At 38.0% G+C, this 25,193-nt stretch overlaps 1 protein-coding gene across 1 annotated transcript in view; it reads right to left on the bottom strand.

Moving 5' to 3' along the window:
- MCTP1 (multiple C2 and transmembrane domain containing 1) overlaps nucleotides 1-25,193 on the bottom strand; it is a 276,216-nt gene that overhangs the window by 156,460 nt on the left and 94,563 nt on the right. The window contains exon 2 of the mRNA XM_068422462.1: nucleotides 17,772-17,886. Coding sequence (XP_068278563.1) covers nucleotides 17,772-17,886 — 115 coding nt within the window. The remainder of the gene's footprint in view (nucleotides 1-17,771; nucleotides 17,887-25,193) is intronic.

Genomic DNA, 25,193 nt, shown 5'->3' with positions numbered 1-25,193 from the left:
CACAAGTCCAGGTAGGTGACATCAGTTGCTCTTCCCCTATCCACCAGCGCTGTAACCCCATTGTAGAAGGCCACCAAATTTGTCAGGCTTGATTTGCCCTTAGTGAAGCCATGTCGGCTGTCACCAGTCACCTACTTGATTTCCATGTGCCTCAGTATAGTTTCCAAGAGGAAACTATCTGTGTCCTCTTCTCAAGACACCCATGCACAGAGACAAAGGACAGCAAGCAAAAACCTCATGGTGCACATAAAGGTGTGACAAGACTGAGAGATAAATCACTGCCAGCTACCAGAAGGTACAAAATGGCACATCCACAACCAGCACAGACACGGTCACCCCACTAACAGGAGCTCCAGAGATGTGAGGAGGACCTGTTGGCTGGCATCCTTCCCCTCCCCGTCATGCATGACCTAAACAACACATCTGTGCTGTAAATGTGAGTATGTGGGTACAAGAGTGTGAAAGCAAACGACCAAAATCAGTTTTGGTTTTAAATAATATCACTTTCCCCAGCCACAAGGTTTCACACTGAGATTTCCTATGTCGCCGTTACCACGCTGTGGTGCTATTTCCCACAATCTGACCTCAACTCACGGTGCACTGACTAAACTGTTGTGGGATAGAGGGTGAACCCGGGGGAAGGACACAGACAGAAGGGACCAAATGCCTCTTCCACTTGTGTCCAGCAGTCCCACCACAGAGATCAGTAGCCGAGCAGCACAAGGCTGCCCCTTGATGAACATTGAAGCCAGAGTGAGCCATCGCTGCTGCTGGAAGGAGAAACCACAGAGCTCATGGCTGCCCTGCTGCTGCCCGCTCCGCTGCACTGGCACCAGTATTTCAGGAACCGGCTGGTAAACGGGTTTCGGAACAGGTCCAGCTGAGAAAGGCAGTCATTCTGCATCTGGATGGGCTCTGGGGCATAGCTACAAGAGATAGAAGTTGTGCCTGCGACACTCCTCATGAAACCACCACCTTCATGGTGGACTGAAGAAAGAATACTTGTCTATCCCTGTGTATTTTGATTACAAAAATAGAGTTAAGTCTTTAAACAAAAGAAAAAAGCTGGACAGAAAATGCAAACTAATACCTTCCCTAAAATGCCAGTTGGTAAGATTTCATTGCTATATAAGTGAAATTCATTTTACTGAAAAATATTGTATGGGATTCATATTTCTATTTCTCTCACAGTTATTTCTGAGCCTCCATACAGACTTCTTTTCTTACTTTTAACACTTTTCATGAGACTGGCATCTTCTAGAGGTTTGTGTTTACATCCACTGGGAAATGCAGTAATTAGCTTTCGTTAAATTTGCAACATATTTTTCTAAATAGGCTAGAATCACCAGAGCTCTTTGCACTATTTCATGCAGCCACAAGATGTCAGTACTCTTTACCTAAAATTACATATCCCTTCCAAAGAACTATAGCAATGGAAAACTGTGATCTCACATGGCACAGGGTTACGGTCATTCCCTTCTGAAATTACAGAGGCAGAATTTCAGTGGCTTAAAAATGTTTAGTCTAGCACGATTAACTTGTTGCTTGGTTATTTGAGCAGTAGTGATGCTTTTTAAGGCAAAGATCAGACATTTGAATTAATTCTGTGAAATCTGAAGAATACTTTGGCCATGGACACCGACAAATCAACAACAGTAACAAGCCATAACTCCCCCTCTCTCCCCAAGCTGTATTTCTCCCATTGATTTTGCTCACGGTTGCCGTGAAGTGCAGATAGCTGGCCTTTAAGCACTGTCTTTTTTTGCACAGACTTCACAAATCTCAAAAACTCTTTTGAAATTTGAAATAGATGTAAAACACTGTTGTGACATACCTACCCAATGAATGGTTTAGGATCCAGATGTCAAATAACTTAATATTAATTCATTTTTATGTGTAAATTTAGTAGTAGGTGGGTCAAATGTTAGTTCCACTTAAATACATTGCAAAACCTCAGGGTTTGTACCTCTGCTGTGAACGCTGAGAACCACTAAGAAGCTTGCCTCAGCACATCCCTACTTTAAAGCTGAGAACTCATTAGGTCCACTTAGTTAAAAGCTTCATGCCCTTCACAGACCTCTTCCATTCCTTGAAGAGAGATGATCAAATTTTTAAAAGTGTATGTATAAAGAAAGACAAGATTAAAAAAACTAATCTAATCAGCCATGCAATCATTCAGTAACAAATTCACCTAATAGGATGGCAAAAGGAGCAGAAGAGACACGAAAACTTGGTTCTCTCACAGTTCTGCTGAACTGCATCAAGCCACCTTGTCGCAGGATCCCAATTTTAATATATAATAACAACAGCAGCAATTTTCACATATATTGTATAATTTTAATATAGTAATTGTGCATTCATATTAATATTACACTATTAATAACACAAGCGTATAATAAATTATTTAAATATATTATGTAATAATATATTACCATGTAATTTTAATCAACATCAGCAATTTAATTCACATATTTTTGCTTTTTTAAATAAAAAAATATATTCAGTTTACTTGGGATCTTATTGTTAACAGCGATTACAAGTTCATTACACAAAACCAGAAAAAAAACAAAGACCCCCTCAGACTCAGCCTGCAAGAACCTGGTATCTGTCACAGATTCTTGCTATTTAAGTCTCAGAATTTTCATCGGTTTCCTTCTTACCAAGCCATTCACATGAACCTGACACACTAAGGCTTAATCACACAAACATTTGTGTTATCTGTAGCAGTTAAGAACATCATCGTGAGCCTTCACTCACAAGCATAAAACCTTCTCTCAAAAACCCAAATCGCGAGACACTGCTCTCTTGCTGAAGCACCGCCACTGCCTGCGTGAAGGCAATAAGGACTCTTTGCACAGGGTGGCAGCCTCTCTTTTCCTAGGAAATACCATCCTGACAGACACATAAAGATGCTGCCAAAGTCCAGGAGAGAAACTATCCATCATGGCAAGCCGCTGATGCCTGACCCTGTAAGCAAGCAGTCCTTCAGTCCTGCAGCTCCAGCACTAACACCAGGGTCTGACACTTCTCTCTCTCTCTGTGCACGCATCTCCTAAAAGGGATTTTGCTTTGCAAGTTCAGGACACAGATTAGATCTCGTAAACAGGCATAAAAGAAGATTAACAAATATTTTGCTGGAGAAATATTCAAGATGCTTGTTCAAAGGAATACTAAACTGCTTTTTGGAAGGAACCAGAGCAGTTAATAGAGGGGAAATACAGCAAAAGCAAATTTTGCCAGAATAATAATCGAAGTTGTATAGGATAGAAAGAACATGCATTCTTAATAAATTGTATAAGTTACTTCATTGGTTCCCAAGGCTTCATAACAGGCTTTTCAACATTATTAAGCCACTTGCTGAATGGACTTTTTTCCTTAATGAAATCCTATTTGATATAATGTGATAAACTGCTAACAGAACAAAATTCAACGGTGAGCATAGAGGTGAATGTAACCATGATACCAAGTAATGAGCTTGAGACTGCTTCCCCATAACTGCTGCTAATGAGACAGAAAGGAGCAGGCAAAAGTCTTCATATTCCTCTACAATATTTTTGCACTTGACTCAGTGTGAACACAGTCAAACTACCAGCATGTCTAAAAAACCTTGGTTGAAGATCTACCTATAGCATACAGTAACGAGACACTGAAATCCTAAAAGCAAATTTTAAAATCTTACACTAAAAGGAGAGAATACAGGCTATGAAAAAAACAATATAATATAGATGAACGATACTGAAAAACAGCACTTTCAGCTGTCGCTTCAGGTAAAGATGTTTTTATATTTCATATAACAAGAAGAAAGAAATCACATTTTAGAAAAACGGTGAGTTAGCAAGTACATTTATTATACAAGCTAATTAACTGATTTAATTAAAACTGTAACTACAGAATGGTTAAATGCATTAATTCTTCCTCCACTGCTATTCTCTCACAGTTTAACTTTTGAAACAGAACAGAAAGCCATATGCAAGCCCATTCTGAAAAACACGAGTGACTGTGCCATAAAAGCTTTTGCATAGCCCAGATGCTCAACACTGTGCCATTTAAATTCCAGTTTCAATTACTTTAAAAAGCTAAAAAACTAACTTTCCCCTAGGGATCACTTGTTTTTCAGACTGTTAAGAAAAAGATTTCAGAAAGGAAAACAGAGCAAATCAGAGAAACTATCTTCTTCTCCTCTACCTATGGCTTTAGTCATAGGGGAAAAAGCAAACAAACCAATTCATTAAGGTCTTCCCTGTAGGTACTTAGCATTGCTGCAAAGTAGACCACTCGGACACAAGATGTTTGGGCTTTTTTACCTACAGAGGTTCTAAGGCTAAGCAGTAATGTTACAAAGGTTGCAGCCCTGTGCAGTTCCTAATGTGAATCACGAGTGTCCTTTGGATTCACCACACATAATAAATAACACAGATCAATTTCGGCGTAGTGGTTTGAAAAAAAACGAGGCTTCAAATAGTACTAACTGGAAATCACAGTAATTAAATGGGATTTCCTGCTGTATAGGACACAGGAGGAATACTGCAGGAATAAGCGTAATGTAAAAAGCAATAAATACCCAATAAATATGGGGGAACAGAATTTTTCATGACTGCAATCGGGCAACGTACACTTTTCTAGAGCAAAAATAAGGTAAAAAGCATGTTCTTAGTTCATTTATGCTTAGAACTGTAACTAAACCTCTGCCACGGCTTTCTATTATTCCTCCATTTTACTTGCAATCTTGGAACTGCTTCATTTGATCTACAATTATTTGAAAAGAAAGCAAACCATTAGAGATGTGCAGTGATGTGCAATAACTTTGATGTCAGTTCCTGAGAAGCTTAGTTATTAAAACAAACATTTGTTCTGGACTCATTGCTCTTTCACTAACACCCAGCTCTTTCCCCTTCTGACTTCATCAACACTCATTCCCCTCTTAATAAAATTTCTCAGTCTCTAGTTATTTTGTCTGTTACAAGCAAGGCAGAAGAAAAAGTGGGGGCAGAGTTCTCCAGCATGTGTCAGCTGAGTATGTCAAGTAAAACACGTATCAGTTCCTAGCATTTTACATATTTTATATTTTCAAACTGCAATATGAAGCACCTCATAAAAAGAAACATATAAGAATACGTCTGCTCTGTCCAGTCTTTTGTTCTGAAAAGTAGAGAATTACATACCACAAATTATTTTATATTAATTTAACAAATAGAAATAGTAATTGTCTTATTCAAGAGCTGCCAGGCCTATTTTCTCATTGGTCTTCAGCAACCCCCAAACACCAGAACTAAATACTACAACGCTAAAAACTACATCTTTTCCATAAATAATCCTACTTTCTGTCTTTCTATCCAGCTAGCAAAGAATTATCCACCCAATTCACCTAGAAAGAACACTAATTAGTTTCAATGATACAAAGCACTTCTGGAAAACTAATATCCTAAGAATGAAGATGCCAATTACAAATTCACAGTGAGCACATGGATGCTACAGGATGCAGAGTTCTTCTACTCAAAAGTCAACAGGGAATACAAATGTTAATTATTCAGTGCCCATTAAAAAAATATTGTTTATAACAATCACAGCTTTTTATCTGTCTTTTGAAGACTCATTCCTGCCACAAAAAAACGTGGCTTTAGTACTATATTTCATTGTAGTCCATGATAAGTATCTTTACTCAGTTTAGTAAATACTCATTTAAGCAAATACTAATTATGCTTGTGAAATAAAAAGAATGAAAAAAACATACTGGCACATGACAGAACAGACAAAGCAAATGTGCACTGGTCAGCCTAATTTCAAGAAAACATTTGACTTTCATTTTAGGCATGGCTGAAGTCAGGTTCATTTAAACAGGATTTAAGCATGCTACAGAACTGTCTTCCTGGCAGCTCAAATTATTATTCTAGTTAATATACTTTAATATAAACAGAATTACATCCCTTAATCAAAGCAAACACTGTTTGCTCTGCCTCTAAAATCTCAGGACTGAAATTATAATCTTCCTGAAATTGTTTAAAGCATGACCATTTGTTTTTCAAGACAGCCAGCTTTTGCAAAATCAGTAAGATATTTCACCTCTTCTGGGACAAAGACAGAGGGGTCTGATTTGCTTTGTCTAAAACGCACAGCTCACTGTTGGTCTTACACATTATACCTTCCAGTTTTATAGAAATAATCTTTGTGATATATACTTGCAATTGACAAATGTGTGTAGCCCTTGCCAACGTAACAATGCAGCCAACAATCTTTCTTGCCAGTAAAATGTGCAAGTTTTTCTCCATTCCCCAGGGATAATGATTTACTACACATCAAATGCAAACTGAAAAAAAAGCTGAATCTTAAAATATAGAATAAAAAATGCTAGGTAAAGCAAAGATAGAAGCCTTAGCAGCATGCAGCCCACATACTTTGGCACAACAAAAAAAGGTACAATGTATATTTAATACCTGGGTCGAAACTGATACTCATTGCATGTGCAATCCCAGTTAAAGTGACAAGGAAAATCTACACTACGCAGACATATTCACAGAAATACACTATGTGAATCTTGCCTTAAAATAATATTTTAATTTACTAGCTAGAAAACCTTAATGTTGGTATTTCCTTATTTGCATATAGTGATCTGAAAAAAAAAGAGAGTAGAATTACGCTAACAAAGTGGGACTTTCTAGTCTCTTTTAACGATTGGATGTAGAGGTGTTTGATGCCTTCTACTGACTTTGAATTAACAGACCAGATTCCTCCATCTGAATCACCACAGGACCAAGTCCCAAGCCACGCTGCTGCTACCAATGCTCTGTCAATTCACCTGCATTACCAATAAAAGGTTTCACAGGGATTTGGGCTACTGGAGTAGCAGAGACCACTGAAGTGCTATGTCATCGTTCCTGGCCAACAGGTCACATGGCTGGAGGAATCACTCTTTTTAGTCTGGGCATAAATTCCTACTGCAATAGTCTACTCAGGAACGTCACTCAACTTTCAACACAGGTATCTGCATTTGCCATAGCAGTGCAGGGGCACTACAGGCGACTTGATAGCCTACTAACCTTACTTCTTCTACCTTATTTTAGCACTGTCAAAGTCCTCTTGCTTTATCTCCATTATTTTATAGCTAGAGGAGTAAGATTATTCAAAGCTCCAGTTAGATGTTTACAACTTGGGAAGACTTACTCAGTGATCACCTACATTCATACAATGATCCAGAGATGTATCCAGGAACACACATGCTTTTTCCCCTCCTATGAATATTCATATCTTCTTTGAGAACAAAAGCTAATAAAAAGGAATGACAGCCTAGCCTCTACAAATACCAGTGGTAAACACGCACATTTTTTAATCTGCAATGTTAGCACTATGCTCCACATGTCTAGCAAAGGAAAAATCCATTTAACTAGACAATACATTGTCATGTGAAATTAAAGTGAATGATAAACACATTCCTACAACACTTAAAATAATAAGAAACATAGCAATGAAAGGAAGAGAAATCATTTGAGACTTGTTATTAAATCAATGTATTTGCTCAATAAGCAATTCCCTGGTGCATTTACCATGCAAGAGAAAAAGAAGAAACGTGTTTTATTCTCAGTACTGATCTTAAATCAGAAATAGCCATTTCTAAGTGATGGTAAAAAAGCCAAAGACTAAAAAGCTATAGCCAAAACAAACAAAAAAAGATTCCTAGTGTTATTACTAGAATCTTGTTAGTCTGACTGCAAACAAATTTTAACTATTTTTTTCCTTTTCAGAACTAATCAAAATGGGATCACAGCTACAGTTTTCTAGTTTGGGAGGAAAAAGTTCCAAATGACATGTCTAGACTATGACAATTACAAGGAAGAACCTGAACAAGTACAAAGCAATGTCATGCATGCTTTGGACAAAGTGCATCAGTCAATGATCACGAAATTAGTGTGACTCCCACTCCAATAAGCCCTAAGGGACTGGAATAATGCTAATAGTATAGGAAACCCCACCTTTTGTCCTGTGTCTCCTGCTGCTCCTACTGCACCAGCAGGAAACTTTGTGGCCTCCAACAAGAATTGTGCTCATGTACAGACTGCTCTCGTTTAAACCCAGTCCTTCCTTCCTTCTCAATCGCATGCCACATAGCTCACACCAAAGCTTCCACATCGTGCTATTGCTATAAAAACTGGGGCTCTTCTGAGGATGAAATGATGTTCCCTACACTTCCTCATCTGTTTTTTGTGCATGTCTGCATGTTCAGGTCAAGATCGCTCCGGGATGGATTGTGCCCATGAATCACCTCCCTGTTTGGGACACAGCAACAAATAAATAAAAATATAAGCCTACCAGGACCTTTATATCATTTCAGAAAAAAATACAGCAAATCCTTTTCATAAATCAGAGCTTCCGTGCAGTCCAGTCAGGGCCACATTACAGAGAAATACAGCTGTTTGGTTTTCCCGGGTTGAAGTCAAATTCTGAGCGCAGTCTATCCTGAAATAATTTTTAGTCAGACAATAACCGGCTCTGAATTTTCACAGTCACAAGACCTCACAGAAGAAGACACAGCAGGTATAGGAACAGCCTCAAGAATGCAAGGTTTCCACTCATCTCGTTTTTCTGCCAGGTCTTAACAACAGACTTCTACTGCTCTTAGCCAGAAGGTTCACTTCCCATGATTGCTATCTTTTGCATTATAGCTTAATTTACATGGCAACATTTGTTCACCAGACTCTGTATGATAAGAAAATAACAGTATTGATGACAGACACCAATCAGAAAAAGAACATTTACAGTAGAACTGTTAACCTCTCCTATTGGCAAAACTCCCATTTCTTATACAGTGAGAGCTGCCAAGAATATGACTGTAGCAAGTCAGCTGGAAATCAATATAGAAGGCAAACATAAGCCAAGATGCAGCATTCTGATCAAAAATCAGCTAATTTCTTACCCCTGATATGCAGATGAGTTAATACTCCCAATCAAACTGATTTTCGTAACAATGAAAAATAACTGCCCTGCTAATCATCTTGCTTTGTATTTCCTAAACATTTTGCAAGGGTATCAATGGAGAAATCAGTCCAAAAAGACTGTAGAAGCTGGGATTAATGGACTGCATTCTTCTATTTTAAAAATGTCTTCTTGAACATAAAGAAACGGGAAGGAACATTTTGCAATTAGAAATGCTATGCATAAAAGTGTAGGTAATCAAAGGTGTAACTAGGTGACAGACTGAGATAATACAAGATCTTTACTTTGTACGGTTCTCTGGATCTCCAGTGAAATTACACATACTATAGTTCAAAATACTGCTTTAGATAGTATTAAAGCATTAAAACAGAAGCATATGAAGGAAAATACACAGAAGGAAAATAGGATTAGGTCATGGGAGAGAAGGATTTTTGTCTCATTCACCCTCCTGCAATACATAATTCTGGAAATTCCCACTTTTGCCTTTAATTACAACAGTATTTGCTAAATAACTAGCTAAGACGAGAATGACTCCGTTCTAAAAACTGCTCTCAATAATTTCTCTGTATCGATGTGCTAATCCAAAAGCATTCTCTAATTAACAAGAGTGGCAACAACGTGATCACAGCCACATCACCTAACGGTACATTGTCAGAAAAGTTTTACAAACGAAGTTGAACATCAATTTTATTCTTTCTCATACTGCATCATGAGATCAGCTGAATGGGCACACAAGACCAAGGATGACTTAAAACAGGGGAAAAAAAATCCCTGACTTCATACCCTGGAGAAAACATTTTCAGAGAGCTGGACTCCTCTAAATTTCAAGTTATGTCATACTTGAAGTCATATTATCTCAAGGTATGCCACTGTGCCTAGGTGTATCATTTCTTACTAACAGTCTATGTTACACTTTGTAGGAGTACTTCAAGTTTCATTAGAATTCCCTTCTATTCTTCTAAATTGCCCTGTAACCAAAATACAATAAAATGCTCCAAAGATCACCTCTGAACAGCTATTTATGAGTGCTTACTGGAGAGTTTATCTAGTGTCTATTTTTAATTGTAAAACTCAACCCCTCAAACGGCCTTTTATAGAAAAAGAGAGAAACCTATTGACAGCATTTCTCCCAAGAAGGTAAAGATTATTTTATTGTTTTCTTTCTACTGCATTTTTATAGGATTCTAATATATTGTACATACTATTTTACACACCCAGCTGTTACAGGAGAGGACATTCTGGTCCACTCAAACTGATGGAGATTCTATTACCAACTTCAACAGATGAGAAATAAATTAAGTCATCATAAAATCTGGAGTGTACCTAAAATGCTCAGGAAGCCTGCTGTTCAAGATGGCTTATGATTTCTGAACCTACAATAAACCTACTTAGCCCACATTCCATCTCAATACAACTGCCATCTTTGCTGCATATGAATTTTCCCGGTGTACTGCAAACTGACATTTTCCATTTCAGGTGCCTAAAAGCAACTAATCAAAAAATGTCTGAAAAAAAGTAGAAAGTTATTTTTGCATTTCATAATTAATTTTTTTTTATATCCACTCAGTCATATCAATAAACATTTCTGTATATGGTCCATAATTGTCATAAATAAATCTCCATTTGGGGAATTATTATTGTTGGGGTTTTTTTATAAAATTTTTTCACTAAATTAAATAGGCTGCTACTCACAGATGTAGATTCTGGCTGAACGTACTCTGCAGCTCCCAAAAAACTATCTTTTATTTGGATGCCTACGGCAGGGTTGTGAGGACGCTGGTAAAGTATATGAGCTTACTGACAGCAGTGTTTGAAAAATGCCTGTACTTGCCAGTTTCTGCTGAGGGTGGCACAGAGCCAGCACTCACAGGCAGCTTCTGCCAGACCTTGCCATAGGGAAATTCACAGCAACTGCTGCTGTCTCCAGAGGTATCAGGACTGAGTTTATTTTGGAATTCTTGCTGTAGAAATTTTCATTGTAAAATGCCAAGGAATGGCTGCTAAACTGTGTTCTCAAATCATTTAATAATCCCACAATTTACTTGAGACAGTTCATCTTCCTATGGGAATAGACTCCCCCTTAAAGGCTTGGGAAAGGGCATTTAGGCACCCTTTTAGAAGGCTGCCATGCAGTTTCCTCAGGTGTTTCCTTCCTCTAGGGATGGAGAAATGAGGAAAAAAAATCAAGGGCCATGGTGTATTAACACGACAGGTCCGATGCTTACCGATACAAGGGAGAACAAGAGATCAGTAGGGTGCAAATGATGCGCTGGCTTTTTTTCAGCTCCCCAAGCAAAGGGGAAAGCTGTTCCTTCTGAAGTCTTCAAGGGGACAGTAGGGTACCACCAACAGGTGAGGACTTCCTAGAGCATGTAAGAATTCCTGTCTATGATAGAAATAGAGAGCCGCGTTAGAAGAAAAACGCTGCATGGAGACCAAATGTAAGTTGCTTGCTGGATGGAGCGGTGCAGGCGCAGTGAGGGACCTGGCAGTGGGAGCAGGCACCGTGTCAAGCTCACAGCAAAAGGAACCAAAGCCACAGATTGAGCCCGTCCTCCAGCGGACTTCAGCACCTTCTGCAAAGGGACCTGCTGAGATGGACAAAGCTGCTGTACCACATTAATAGAGTGCACAACCCCGTTTCTCACTACTGCTCTCTGCTTGTTCCTCCTTGCTCTTACACATCACAAAAGGACACTACTCCCCACCACCATCAGGAACGAGTCACTGACGCCAGGACCCTGCGTGAGATCTGGCTACCTTTTGTTGAGGAGAACATATTGCAGCTGGCCTCCAGAGCTGCCAAGCAGCAGCAGGTCAGGCTGTGAGGGGAAGGAAAACCACCGCACTGCTGCAGAGAGCAGAACAGCGGCAGCGAGGCTCAGGCAGAGCACAAAGGAAACTGAAAAGTATTCTCCCATTTTACACTGGGCAACGCTGATCTGTACCTGTGGACAAACAGAATGGAATCTGGAGTCGCAGTTCTGTTTAATCAAAGCTAACCTCTCTCTGCAGAAAACAGACACAAAACTCCAGTAGTCTCTTCCCAAATCTGAGGCATCTTTACTCAATAGAGACAAAAAGCAGTGTCTACCTAGCAAGCGTGTACCTTTAAATAAACATCCTGTAAATATTTTTACACACTATGAATGCTGGCACACTTATCTACATATATTTACATAAATTCCAGAGTATCAAGCATGCCAAGCTGCCATTTCTTGTTTCAGCATCTTATCTGCACTATCTCAGTAATAAGGAAACTGAGCATTTAAAAATTACTTCTTCCAGACATTCATATCCCCAGTTCTTAAAAATTATTATGTGTATTTTTGACTCAGATAAAACTTCATATAACCCTTCTGAAACACCTTTATATAAGCTAACATTCTTGTCCGTTCTGATTTAAACTAAATACAAACCCTTTGATTTGCATCCAAAAACTAATACTACCCGATTTCTTTTGCATTAAAAAACATTCAAATTCCAAACTCAATTAATATGTTAAAATAAAAATATAATTAAAGAGCTACTTTGAGGAATGTTCACATTTAGTGGCATGAAAATACTGATCCAAAAGGTCTTTTAAAAATAATTCAGCATTTGGCTACTTGTTATAGCATGAGTAGCATTTCTCTTTGGTTATTGCCTTGTAGCTATTTGCCACATTCAGAAGATGGTGTGAGCACTACACTATTGATTTATGCCAATAATCCTCTCATCTCACCTCTCCAGGAAACAGAACAGGGATATGTTCCTATCACTCTCAACTGTGTGACAGATTTAGCAATATTTCACAATAAGCAAACATTTATTACATAATCCTGGTCTACTTGAATCATAAGGATGAAGACTTTCTCAGTCTCCAAAGCTACACTGTATATAGTGTATCTTAATTAAGGACTGAATTTCAGTATCATACATCAGTGAAACCCATGGCTCAAACATAAGTTACATGGTCTGCAGTTAAACTTAAATGAAAAGTCTTTTCAATAATTTTAAATGCATTGCCTTATACACAGGTTTGCTTTCAACATTGTGTCATTGCACAAAATTAGCAGTATCTTAAAGGGTTACTTAATCATCTCACTTTACTTGTTATCCCATTGGCACTTACTTTTCCTCTAGATCCTGAAAATGTAGGTGTATAGAGGTATTCACCAGATAAAATGCAAAGTCTATGTGTATGTTCCTTTACTGTAACTGCTCTTCCGGTTGTCCTGGTTTTGCCAGTCATGTCCCCAAATTATTCTCAATTTAAGCAGCTACTTTCTTACTGACATAAATATTTCATATCAGAAATGGTAAATTTATCAAACTGAAATGCAGCCTTTGCACTGCACAAGGGCACTAATTGCACACTATGTCTGGCTTACTTCTTGCCATCTTTGGGTGCAGGTTTCAGTACCAGAGTCACTTCAGGATCAACCACTCAGCTGTTTCTACAAAGACAGATTCTCTGGTCTTAGGAAGCACTACTGATCTGGCAATATTATCCATTCAGAGGTCAAGGCCTTAGACGACGATAAACATCTGTTTTCAGGAACTCTTCCTGTGTGATTTTGCACAGAAAGTACACTACTTCTGATCATCATGAAAAAGCCAACGAATGTTTCATTTATGCCCAGAAAAGTGTTTTCCTTGTGCTATTTTGCAAGATCCAGTCAACCTTCATGCATTGTGTAAAATAAAAAATTATGAATTTTAAAGAATGAAAGGATCAAATTCATCATGTATCTAGCCTATCTTTTGACGTGACACAAAGTCCTTGAGATTAATCCGTGCTACTTATTTCCCAACTTCATCTAAAGTGGAGCAGCAAACCAGCATTGCATATTTCTCAAAAAACACGAAAGGGAGTGGATTCCAGGCTCCAGTGAAGTAAGAAAACACAGTGAGGAAAACATATTTCAAACACTTAAAAGAATCTTTTGATATCTTTCCTTTGAAGAGAATTGTAGAAAACAAATGACTAAGATGTAATTCCCCTTTCATCAGTTGTGCTGTAACGTTTCAGTTTGCATCTCAAAATAAGTCTCTCTTGAAGCAAAAATGGATCAACAACAAGGGTTTTTTGTTTGTTTGGTTTTTTTTTTAAAAAACATCTGTAAAGGCATGTTACCAATATGAAGTAGCCACGTAAACTCCACATGCAAAAAGTCAGAGACCAGCAACAAATTAAAGGGGTCTTTTTAACCTAAAAATTTTAACTCCAGAAAAAATTCTTAAAAATATACATGATATTACACAAACACTGTATATAACAAAAAGCAAATGAAAAATCAAAACTGAAAAGGAAAACATAAAGATGTAGGTAATAAGGTTAACCCGTTATATTACCAACTTACCAGATCCAACATTACATAGTTTTTCCCAATCTTATGGGAAAAAGCCTCAGAAAACAAATTTTTAAATCTAACTAAGTACATGGTTTACTTTAGGATGGGCTTAAATACAGTATATGTTATAAATCACATTTGTGGTTACTATAGGATTTTGCCAGAAGCAAAAAAGTAAACTGTCTCATCACACAGCTGAGACGAAGCTATGGTACCACTGCTCCATGGTACTTGGATGGAAAGCTGGATCAGTCTGAAGACAGGATTTCTTGTGAAGATGAGAAGTTAAAATGAATAGTTACATTTCCTTCTGTCATACTGCACACACAAGAGCATAAATATTGCCTGTTATAATGAAGGATTATTTTCAATCATTTGAGAAGACAACAGCAAGATGTTGGTCCTCTCACGAAGAATGTTCTGGTCCCTTTTTGTTGTGACTATCAATGGTGCTACTTATCAACTAATAGCCGTGATTGATGCTGGCATTGCTAGCCACATAAATATAGCTGCAATCTTTCCCCTTTCCTTCTGAGAATGTTGTGGTGTCTCTTTTTATAAATTTGGGGAAGACAAAGTGTGCAGAACATTCACAACGTGAGAATTCAACTTTGAATTCCAAGACTGCAATATGTTCAGCAGCAGGTTTCTAAAAAGATATGTAAAACTGCAGTTCAAAAATTAAAGAACAAAAAGCTAAAATTAAAAAGAAATTATTTTCTACCATATAGTTCAAGTATTCTTTTAGAGTGAAATTCACAGTACTTGGAGAAAATTCAATTGTCAGGCTTTAAGCAGAAGATGTGGAAAAAGTTTCGGAGAAATGGGGTGTTATGGGCTGTTACAGACTTACAGTACAAGACTCCCCTGAGACAGTCCTGGGATAAATGTTCCAAGCTCTAGTTTTAATATCTAACACATCCGTCTTAGTAGCTCCATTTAGCATTTGGATATATATTCTTACACAGTGCTTCCCGTGGACTGTCCTGTAATCACCTTTGGGCTCATAACCCCTGATACAAGCACTGCTGCAGCATGCAGGCAACGCAACTGAAACATTGGTACTGGCTCAGACCAAAGGTCCTGCAAGCTCAGTGCTGTCTCCATCAGGGGCTATAAGCAGATGCCAACAGAGAAACAAGAGAACAGGCACATTATTATTTCCCTCCATTGTCCTCCTAGGCACCAAGAATGTGGAGCAAAGGTCTTCAGATGTGTTTTATGTGCATTTCAATGCCCTCTGTGGATTCTTCTTTCATGAACTCGCTGAATCTCCTCTTGTACCCAGGGTAACTAACCTTCTTACTAACCTTCAGTAAGAATTCAGTTTCACATGCCCAGTTTCTTAGTGAAACAGCACTGGGACTACTACAGCGATACTTTAAACAATAAATTAAAAAAGGGTAACTATTACACTCAAGAGAGGATTTAGACAAAACTAACTTCCCAAATCAAGCCCCTTTCTGTGCCCTTCCCATTCAGCAGCCATATAACCCACTAAGCACCTGCCTAATGCCTGTAAAGTCCCCTCGACTCAAGATCTGCAGCTGCTCCTATAATCTCACTCTGAGTAGCTCCAAGAAAAAGGGAAAACAAGCAGAAACACAGTGGATGGCAGCCAGGACATTCAGTCATGAGTGGATGGGTCCTAGCTTGGGGTCCCAGTACAGGCTGCTGTTTCTGTATTTTCACCTTAAGAAACAAAGGCTCAGTCCTGGAAGCCCAAACGCAGTTGAGATCTGAAACCTGGTCAATGCGGGAGAGAGCCCATCTGTAGCTCCCCATCTGGTCTGAAGGATCTTCTACACTTCATTAAAATGCAATACACACTGTCCTTCTTGACAAGCTTGCAGTGCCTTGGTAAAACATCCCCTTGGTTGCTCAAGATGGGTGGGCTGAGCTTTTTCAGGGACAGGACAAAAATTCAGAAAGGGAGTAGAAGGTAACCCAGGCATCTCGCTTTTTTGGTAAGATTTCAAGCTATGAGACTACTCCGTGAAACCACAGCCTGACAACTACCTTCCTCCCCAGCATCTTGCTCAGTCATTTGAAAGGTGGTGGGTGTACACCATGCAAAGTTAATTACAGGCTCCAAAGCTGGGTGGGTGCCGACTGTGCAGTGCAACCCTAGTGTCTAGGCTCTAGGACTAACAAGTGCTGAGGAAACACCACTCTTGTCCTGTTGTCTCACAGGTAGCTTGAGGAGGTTTCCTTGCTGCTCAAGGAGCAGCTTTCCAAAATGACCTTTCAAAGCACTTGACATTTTATACAACACCCAGTATTCATTTCAGAACCTGGGATTCCACCTCAGGAGACAGATCGTCTATCCTTTTTTTACTCTAGACCTAGACTCCTGTATTATGGGGAAAAAAAATTACAGATGTTTTCCTTGCATACAAATAAACACATTTACATTAACATTTTTGCTCATTTATAAATAATATGGATGATGGATATGACTGAATTACAGCACATCATTCATAAACTGGGCAAGTCTCTAGCTCATGGCACAAAAACATTTCAGTATCTTTTTAATGAATGTCAGGCAAAGCTTGATAGAATATCAATATATCTAGAGGAAGAATATATAGAAAAGTTTATTCTTGCAACAGGGAGTATACTAAAATTTCAGTTTCAGTGACAAATATCAGTGGAGTAATTTCCTACCAACGTAAACAGCCTTCTAGGTTTCTGCTACCGTATTTGAAATCTGGAATTGGTCAGAACTTCATCAGGTAACCATGGAAAGGTCCTGTGCAATACTATTTTTGAAGTTAAATTACTATGGCTTTTTCTCTCTCACAAGGAATATATTATGGCAAATCCAAAACAGGCTCTTAGTCAGATTCCTTATGCTCTCATTGACGTTCAGGGAGCGCATTACTTATTTATCTAATTTTAAATATGAGCTGCAGTTGCATGTACAGAGTCACTGAGTCAGCCTGCTGTGTTCCTGTGGGCCAAAATACCTTCTAGGAATCCCTGCTGCATCTGAACTATGTGTGCGGTACATGTGTCAGAGCAGACTGTAAAATGCCAGTATATGATCAGCAGATTGGCCAACAGGTAGTCTGTACTTATCTAGTAGAGGAGTTTTACTTTTGTTGTCTTTAAACACAGCTCCAGTACTTACCAGTTAAGCAATTAAGGAACAAAACAAGTAGCAAGACAGCACTTGTGCGAGCAAGACAGCACAAATATGCATGGTTAAAGTAAATCTATCACACCTTTCTTAGTCTGAAACATTAAAAACAGGGAGGAAAATTAGCTAGCAGAAGAATTAAACCCATATTAGCTAAATCTTACTCCTTCTCCTGTGTGGGTTTAGCTGGCCCTAGCTCCTTTTACTTTGTGCTTTTGAGTCAAAGAATGTCTACATAGTTTTAAGCAGAGTTTAACTAACACACTTACAATTCAAACCTTAATTGTAACTTTAATGCCCTCATATAAATTTAGCCAATGGACATGTAACTTCCCAAACATTAAGGCAGTGTTTACTGGCACGCTTACCTCCCCTGTCCCGTGCTGCTAAATTCTGTCCTCTTCTTAGAGTAATGTCCAACTGGTACATTCCGGGATCCCCAGAGGGAAAATCTGCATTACTCGTTCCAACCAAATTTGTTCTCTGGAGGGGAAAAAAAATAAAAATGCAATAGCTAATGTTACTAAAAGTTTCATCTAAGGTATATTTTTCTTTGGTATCACCACCCTGCTGAACTGAGACAAGGATGTATCCCATTCCCCCACCTCGGAGCTAATACTCTGAGGAGGGGGAACCCACTCCTGTCATCAGTATAACAACTCCTAAGTATCCTTTAATTTTATGTGTTTTTTTTTTAAAAAAAAACCAACTGGTTGACATCTAAATGGTTAAATGTATTATTTAAAAAAGGTGGTTGAAAAATAATTCTTTGATACCTGTACTTATTATGGCAACCTCCATTTTTAATTACATTCACATACATTCCTGGCCCACTAGAGCAGAATAAGTATGAAAAAAACAGAGCTAGACCTTACAGTACTGTTTGGACTAGTCATTACCAGTAGCCTCAAACCTTAGTATTTATTCAACAGTGATAATCTAGGGATTGAATAAACATACATGAGTTACAATTTTGTCAGCTACTGCAGTACTTTGCAAGAGATGTGTTTTTCTCTGCAGAGTTACAGGAGAAACTGGGGGGGTGGGGTGGGGGTGAAATCATAAAGACATTATATACAGCTGTAGCTCTTAATTTGTAATACACCCCTTCTTAGTTTGCCTGTATGCCAGGGCAAAGATAAGATTCTTAGAGTAGTTATTTGTATAAACTGTATCACAAAAAATTACAAAGAAAAAAAAAAAAAAGGAAGTCAGAATGCAAGGAACTCTCTGGACTGCATAAACAGTAACCACATTTCTGTCCCAAATGATAAAGGAGAGAAATTATATTTCTTAGTAAGTATAAGCTTTTGCAAAATAATTTTTAACACTTCTCTCTGTAAGTGGCATCTCATTACAGTGCATGCTTGGAACACCACATTTAATTTTAAGACAAGAACAACTATATCTATTATACATTCACAGTACATACAGGGGCTTCATGTATTATACACACTGAGCAACACGGTTAAATATTCTTATGGTAGGAGCTAAATCTTTTAAGATTAGTTCTATTAAAATTTTATTATGCGATTATGGGTCCTCTGCAAGAAAAAAAAAAAGCAGCATGATAGAAACATCTCAGAGACCACGCTCGTACTAGGTGCTATACCACATCAACAAGAAACTTTTGTTGTTTCTCTTCCTGCTACCCTCCTTTTCTTTTTAAGGCAATAATAAATCTAAAGCATGAAGGAAGACACAAAATAAAGGCATTTTAAGATATGGTTTATTCTTGTTATTCCAGAGAAACAACCCTGAGCCCTAGCATATCACCCTTTGCTGCAACATATACAATGCTGGCCAAACCACACACTGACATGCTCGCCACTTACACAGCACTGAAATTGTTCAAAACTAGTGCACTTCAGAGGAAATGGTTAGATGAGCTTTCATTTGGCAGGGGGTGTTGTTCTTGAAATCTCTCAACATTTATCTTCTAAAGTAACTGCTGAAGCATGCCTGGAACTATCAACAGACCTTGCAAGACTCAGGCACAAGGTGCCCACCACCTTCTTTTAAATGAATAATGCAACATTCACTCCCTTTTTTTTCTTTTTTTTTTAATGTACTGACTGCAGAAGGATACAAGGTTGACAGTAATAATTTCCACCCCACCCCTGCAGTCCTTAGTACCTAGTCCAGCCAGAAATAAGGAAAACATTGAATACTGGCCTGTTCCTCAGCCTTATCCTAGGCCCCAGAATTCATCATGGTACTGCGAAAGAATAAACTTGTGTTCTGAAGTAAACAATAAATACCAAAACTTTAATTTCCCTTCCTTGCCCTTCTATAACAGCTTGCAGACACAAAAGAAACACGATGTTTCCCAACATTTATAACCTCCTCTTCAACTGTTCCTCATGGCATCCCGCTCTCCTTTCCCCTCCTGAGGTATAACACAAGCTCTATATTAACATTCCCTGGTTTAAACAGTGCCATGTTCCTCCCTTCTTTTCCCTTTCTCTCTTCCTTCTCAATGTTCTTCCTTCCTTTTTTCTTGCAAGAGAACTTCATTTTCTTTTTAATGTTTACATTAATTAGTTTTTCAGAGAGCTGCTCAAGGAGGCTAGAAACACTGAGGTGAGCAATGTAACAAGGCTACAGGACATAAACAGTTATACAAATGAAATAAAAAGCAAATAGATATTAACTATCCCTAAGTATTAGAAAGTCAGACCAGTATTTCTGCATCGGAACAGCAGCATTTGAAGTATGCAGTTAAAACTGGAGGTGGCCATAATAAATGTAACTATCAATAAATCATTTTTCAATCACCTTTTTTAATTAACAAGTTCAGAACTTAAAATGGAAACTAGTAAAAAACAAAGAACCACTTTTGTCTGGTCTGCAGTAATGCACTAAAGTTAGAAAAGTTTGGACAAGAAACCTGAGAGCATTCATGAAAGCCTACAATTGCCCTAACGATGGAACAGTTTCAAACCTGAATTTTCTGAACTTCTACATTCCAACTAATATTGTCAAAAAAACAAGTTCTCCGTAGCTAGAAAAAAAAATTAAATATCATCACAATTAGAAATTGTTGTGAGCCACAAGCCTGTTTCTTACTGACTGCTGCAGGATCATGACACGAAGCCTGACGAAGCAATGGCATGCCTTCACTTCCAGTGCCTAATATGTATAGAAGGTCTTGAAATTACTTTTATTAAATCTTTAACAAAAATGTTGAGATTCCAGGCAAAGATCAGAAAGGCAATTAACCATATTTTCACATATGCAAATCGCCTATGCAAAGGCAATGCCTGAATTAATTCCTTTGAATTAATTTTTACTAGTGGTCTGTCATTATTTTACTTTAGAATATTCTTTTTAGCTAACCCATGACTAAATTCTTGGACTCTACAATTTCCCATAAAATCAAAATTAATCTGTGTTAAGGGAAATTTATTATTTAGCACAAACACTGAAGCAGAAATAAAATCCTTTTTCAGTTTGGTTCCAGTTTAGCCAACAACTGTTCTCAGCTGTATTATTTATTAGCTGTAAGTCAGCTGAACTCCTTTACATTAGAGGGGTACACAAGGAGGGCCCATGACGGACATGGGGTGCTCTATTAGAAGAACCACTGACAAATGGCAGAATGGGTAACTTCTAACTTGAAAACACTCAGTACTGTATTTTAAGACCAAAAATCAAAGACAGCATTACTACATGAGTATGTATTAAGCACACTTATTGAGCTAAGCTGTTAGTCTAACAATATGAAATAATATGTTTGCTCACTTCTACAGAAGCTCTGGGGATAAAACATTTACTGAGACATCTGCCATTCTGGCGACATACAAGACTGAGGCAAGCTGAGGAGGACCATGCCCTTGCCCAGGCCTTGTACCACGGCCATGTTATGGGCCACACAAATACCAGTGCAAAGAGTCTGTGCATCTTAGGAAAAAAAAAAAAAAAAAAATCGGTTTCCTGATGCCTGTGACTAGCATCCATGAGGAATTTCTGCTACCCAAGCTGACACAAAGCCCAAACTATTGTTGAGAGGGTAATGAAAGGTTTTGTTTTTTTTAAAAAAACTTCCATTTGTGTGGCATATAAAGAAAAAAATTAATTGCATTTTCTCTAAAAAATTTCCAGAGCAGGTAGAAGCTCTTGCTGCAGCTATGTCGTGAACCTGTTCCCTGCTAAACCCTTTGTGATTCACTGACGTGAAAACTTAGGCAAGTACTTCCACCTCTGTTCACACCATGAAAGACACTTCACTGTGTTTTCCAGATTTAGCAGCTTAATGACTAAATGAACAAACTATTTTTTACAGCTGAACAACTGTTAAGCATGTAAAAGGACTGTAAGCTAGCTGACGGGTAGGTACACGTGAATAGTTACACATCAGTAATAAAGGAAAAAGCTATCTAATTTTTTTATATCCAATGCTTCCACCGTACGAAGTACTCACTGGTCAGAATCCAGTCCCACCTCAGCATGCAAGAAAAATGAAACTGTGTTGAAATTGAAGGATGCCTAAAAGCACCACCATTCCCACATCATATAACTTTTCATAGTTTGTTAAACGTGCACTATAGAACAAAAAGACAGTGAATCTGATTCTGGTCATTAGGCACTGCCGAAGTCAGGGGTAAATCTGTTGAGGTCAGACTAGCAATTTATGGCTAAAAGATGAGAATCAGTAATATAATTTGTGCTATCTTCTTACAAACCATATCACAAAGTTTCAGGCTAACTCATTAACTTCTCCCAGACTGAGACCCTGAAGATTACTACCATTTTTGTCGCCGAAAACTATCACCCTTTTACATCACCATGAATACCGACATTCTCCTTCAAAGCTCTTAATATTTCTAACAACTAATCAGCTAAACCAACCCAAAAAATCAATGGCTTTGCTGTTCTGTTATAATTTATACACCATACAGTAGCGTTAACTTTGTGCCAGCAATCCAGGGGATATAAAACATTTAAGGAACCTTCTGCTGCAGAATACAATTACCACTTCAGAGGAACAGATCCTAAAATTTGCTATAGTTTGTTCAATGCCGAATCAGAAAATATTCAGTAGTTCAAAAAAATAATCTACACCTGTAATACACTCCCCCTTCCAAAAAGGAGAAAAACAAATCTTTAGCAATACAGCTAAAAAAGAAAAACCAAACGTTTTCCTATGCTTAAAAGCATATTTTAGAAAGACATATGAATTACATTGAAGTAATAGCCTCATCTGAGTAACGTAAGCAACAGGTCACAGCTCTGTAGACTTGCTGTTTCATTTCAATATTCTGCCAGAACACACTGATAAGATAAGCAAAAAGCACTTGTTTTTTCCAGCATAAAACAAAGGCATCAGCATCAACATTTCCTTCAGCAGGTAGACAAAGGAAAAGGGAAACATAACTGGAGTCATACAAAAGGAGCAACAAGAGAAGCTGGAGACCTGGCTGCACTGATTCTCCACATGCTCGGGTCATTATCAGGAAATGGGACGGTGAAATAAATGGCATTCCTTTCACATTAGATGAAATTGAATCAAAGTGTCCTGCAAGGAGGAAGCAGCAGAACATCAACAGTCAAGGGTTCACAGCATGGCATGAAATATTACCAGCTTTCAAACAGAAAAAAAAAAAAGTTTGAAGTAATGTAACCATGTCTTCAATATTGCAGAAGCAGAATTTTCCACTCCAGTTACTGCCTGGCTCAAACTGATTTCTTCGGATTATTTTCATTTGTCAAAGCTTCCTGCTTTGAAAACACCTGCTTGCAAGAAATTAGGAAATTCTGACTATCCAAGTGGCTGTCAACTCCTTGTCGGTGCAACTACTGGGAACTGACTGTGCTTCAAAGTTATAACGATGAAGCCAAGTGACGAGCAATTTTTAATTTTGCTGAAGGTATTTACTTACTTAACTTGAGAGCGACAATGATCGTGTCCTAAACAACACTTTGTACGATAGCATTCTGGTTGATGGCAAGTCAGGAAGAAATGAGGAACTTCTGAGTAAAAACAGTTACACAGCTCACTTCATCTCATTCTATTAAAAGAACATTCTGGGATTTTAAATATTATTGGAAAAGTGCAGAAATTATTAGTAGCATTTTATATGCACTAATGATGTGCTTTTTGATTAACCACATATGTGCTTCGGATCAGACTGGCTACTTGACTAAGGCTTGTCAAACAACAGATGTTTCCCATAGACAAGATATGAGTATTTATAACGAATCTGAAAAGCCTCAACTGTTGTTGTGAAGATTTTGAATGGATAAAAAGTACTGATAAACTGTAAGAGTTGGATTTTGCTTATGTGCTCTTTATCACATAATGGTAACAGTGCATATATGCTAGTACTGAAGTGTTGCAGTTACAAAGAACTATGAATTCAATATTATTATTGCAGAATAAAGACATTTTTAAAGTTATCATTAATCACATACACACACACATATGCTTTTATATATGTCAGTATGCTCTGAATATGACCATCTAGTTTATACTGCCAGGAAATACACCGTGGCTAAGAGTCATGAATGCATAAAAGATTCAGCCTCTTACCTGAGCTTTTTGGCTATGGCTGAAAGAGCTATTTAATCTGCTTATTAAAGAAAACCCTTAAGAATCACACAGCAATACTGATCATTTACGTCTGAAGAATAATGGGAATATTTTTGGTGACATCTGTACTAATTGTTGCTCTTTGATTTTACTTGAAAGCACCCAAAAAGCAAATGCTCATTTTCAGCATCAAAATGACTACTGTCAACAGCTTGCTACATTTCCTTCTGAAAATGTAATAAATAGATGCAGAAGTAATAATAAAAGATGTAAGCACGTTAACATCTTGAAAGTTTGGGTATTCAGAAGTACACTTCAAATCACTTGTTTTAGTTGAAGCACTAACCCTCTCTGGCAGCAAAGGAAACCAAACACCGGTATCGACAAAGCAATCAGAAGAGATTCCACCAAGTTGTTCCTCCTTCCATCTGCCTCCATATCCTGTTTTTGTGATGGAAAACTCAGTTTGCTGCCACTTATTCATTCAAATCTACTATAAAATTTTGCTGCTGCAGCACCACTTACAGAAACTAAGATAGTAAAGGAAACAGAAAAAAACAATCCCCTCTCCACCAAGATTATAAATTTATTCTTGAATAAAGCAACTACAGCTTCCTTCCCGGTTTTGCTACACTGTGTCCTGCCCTCCCCACACTTCCCCCATGTTATTTTCCTCCTATGTTATATGACAAATTAAAAGCTCTGGTCTGGTCTCTCCTGTGCCAAATCCTTCTGGGGCTATCGGTGTTTCTTACAGACACAACAGTTCATGTACATACAACTAACTGCAGGCACAGGGATTTAGACTGTAAGCTTTTCAAGGACTGAAGAAACTCTTTGTTTTCATATTTAAGTAAGGGCAGACAATTCTTTGTTGCATTTTCCAACTCCTATTCCTCTTTTCATCCTTAAAAGTATATTGCCTCAACCTCTTTGCAACGGGTTGTGTAACAGTTTTTTTTGAAAGTCCAAAGACATTTTACCACTTTGTTTCCCCTTGTCTGGTACTGCTTTGATAAATTCAAACCTTTTTAATCTACTATTGATGAGTAATTCCTTTGTAGAAGAAGTAAGTTTAAAACTACAGTATTTGGTATTTCAACTATTGAGTTAGGAATTTGTAAGTAGAGTTTGATCACGATCATAAGTACAGAAATATCAGTATCAGTCCATTGTCTTTAAAATTAGCTATTTTTGCCCAGCACTCCAGTATAGATACGGCTTTTAGCTAAACACGTTTTTGCTAAGAATTCAGCTG

The sequence above is a fragment of the Nyctibius grandis genome, chromosome Z (assembly GCF_013368605.1).
Source record: "Nyctibius grandis isolate bNycGra1 chromosome Z, bNycGra1.pri, whole genome shotgun sequence".
Lineage (NCBI taxonomy): Eukaryota > Metazoa > Chordata > Aves > Nyctibiiformes > Nyctibiidae > Nyctibius > Nyctibius grandis.
The sequence above is the reverse complement of the archived record's forward strand: the minus strand, read 5'-3'. Positions and strand labels throughout refer to the sequence as shown.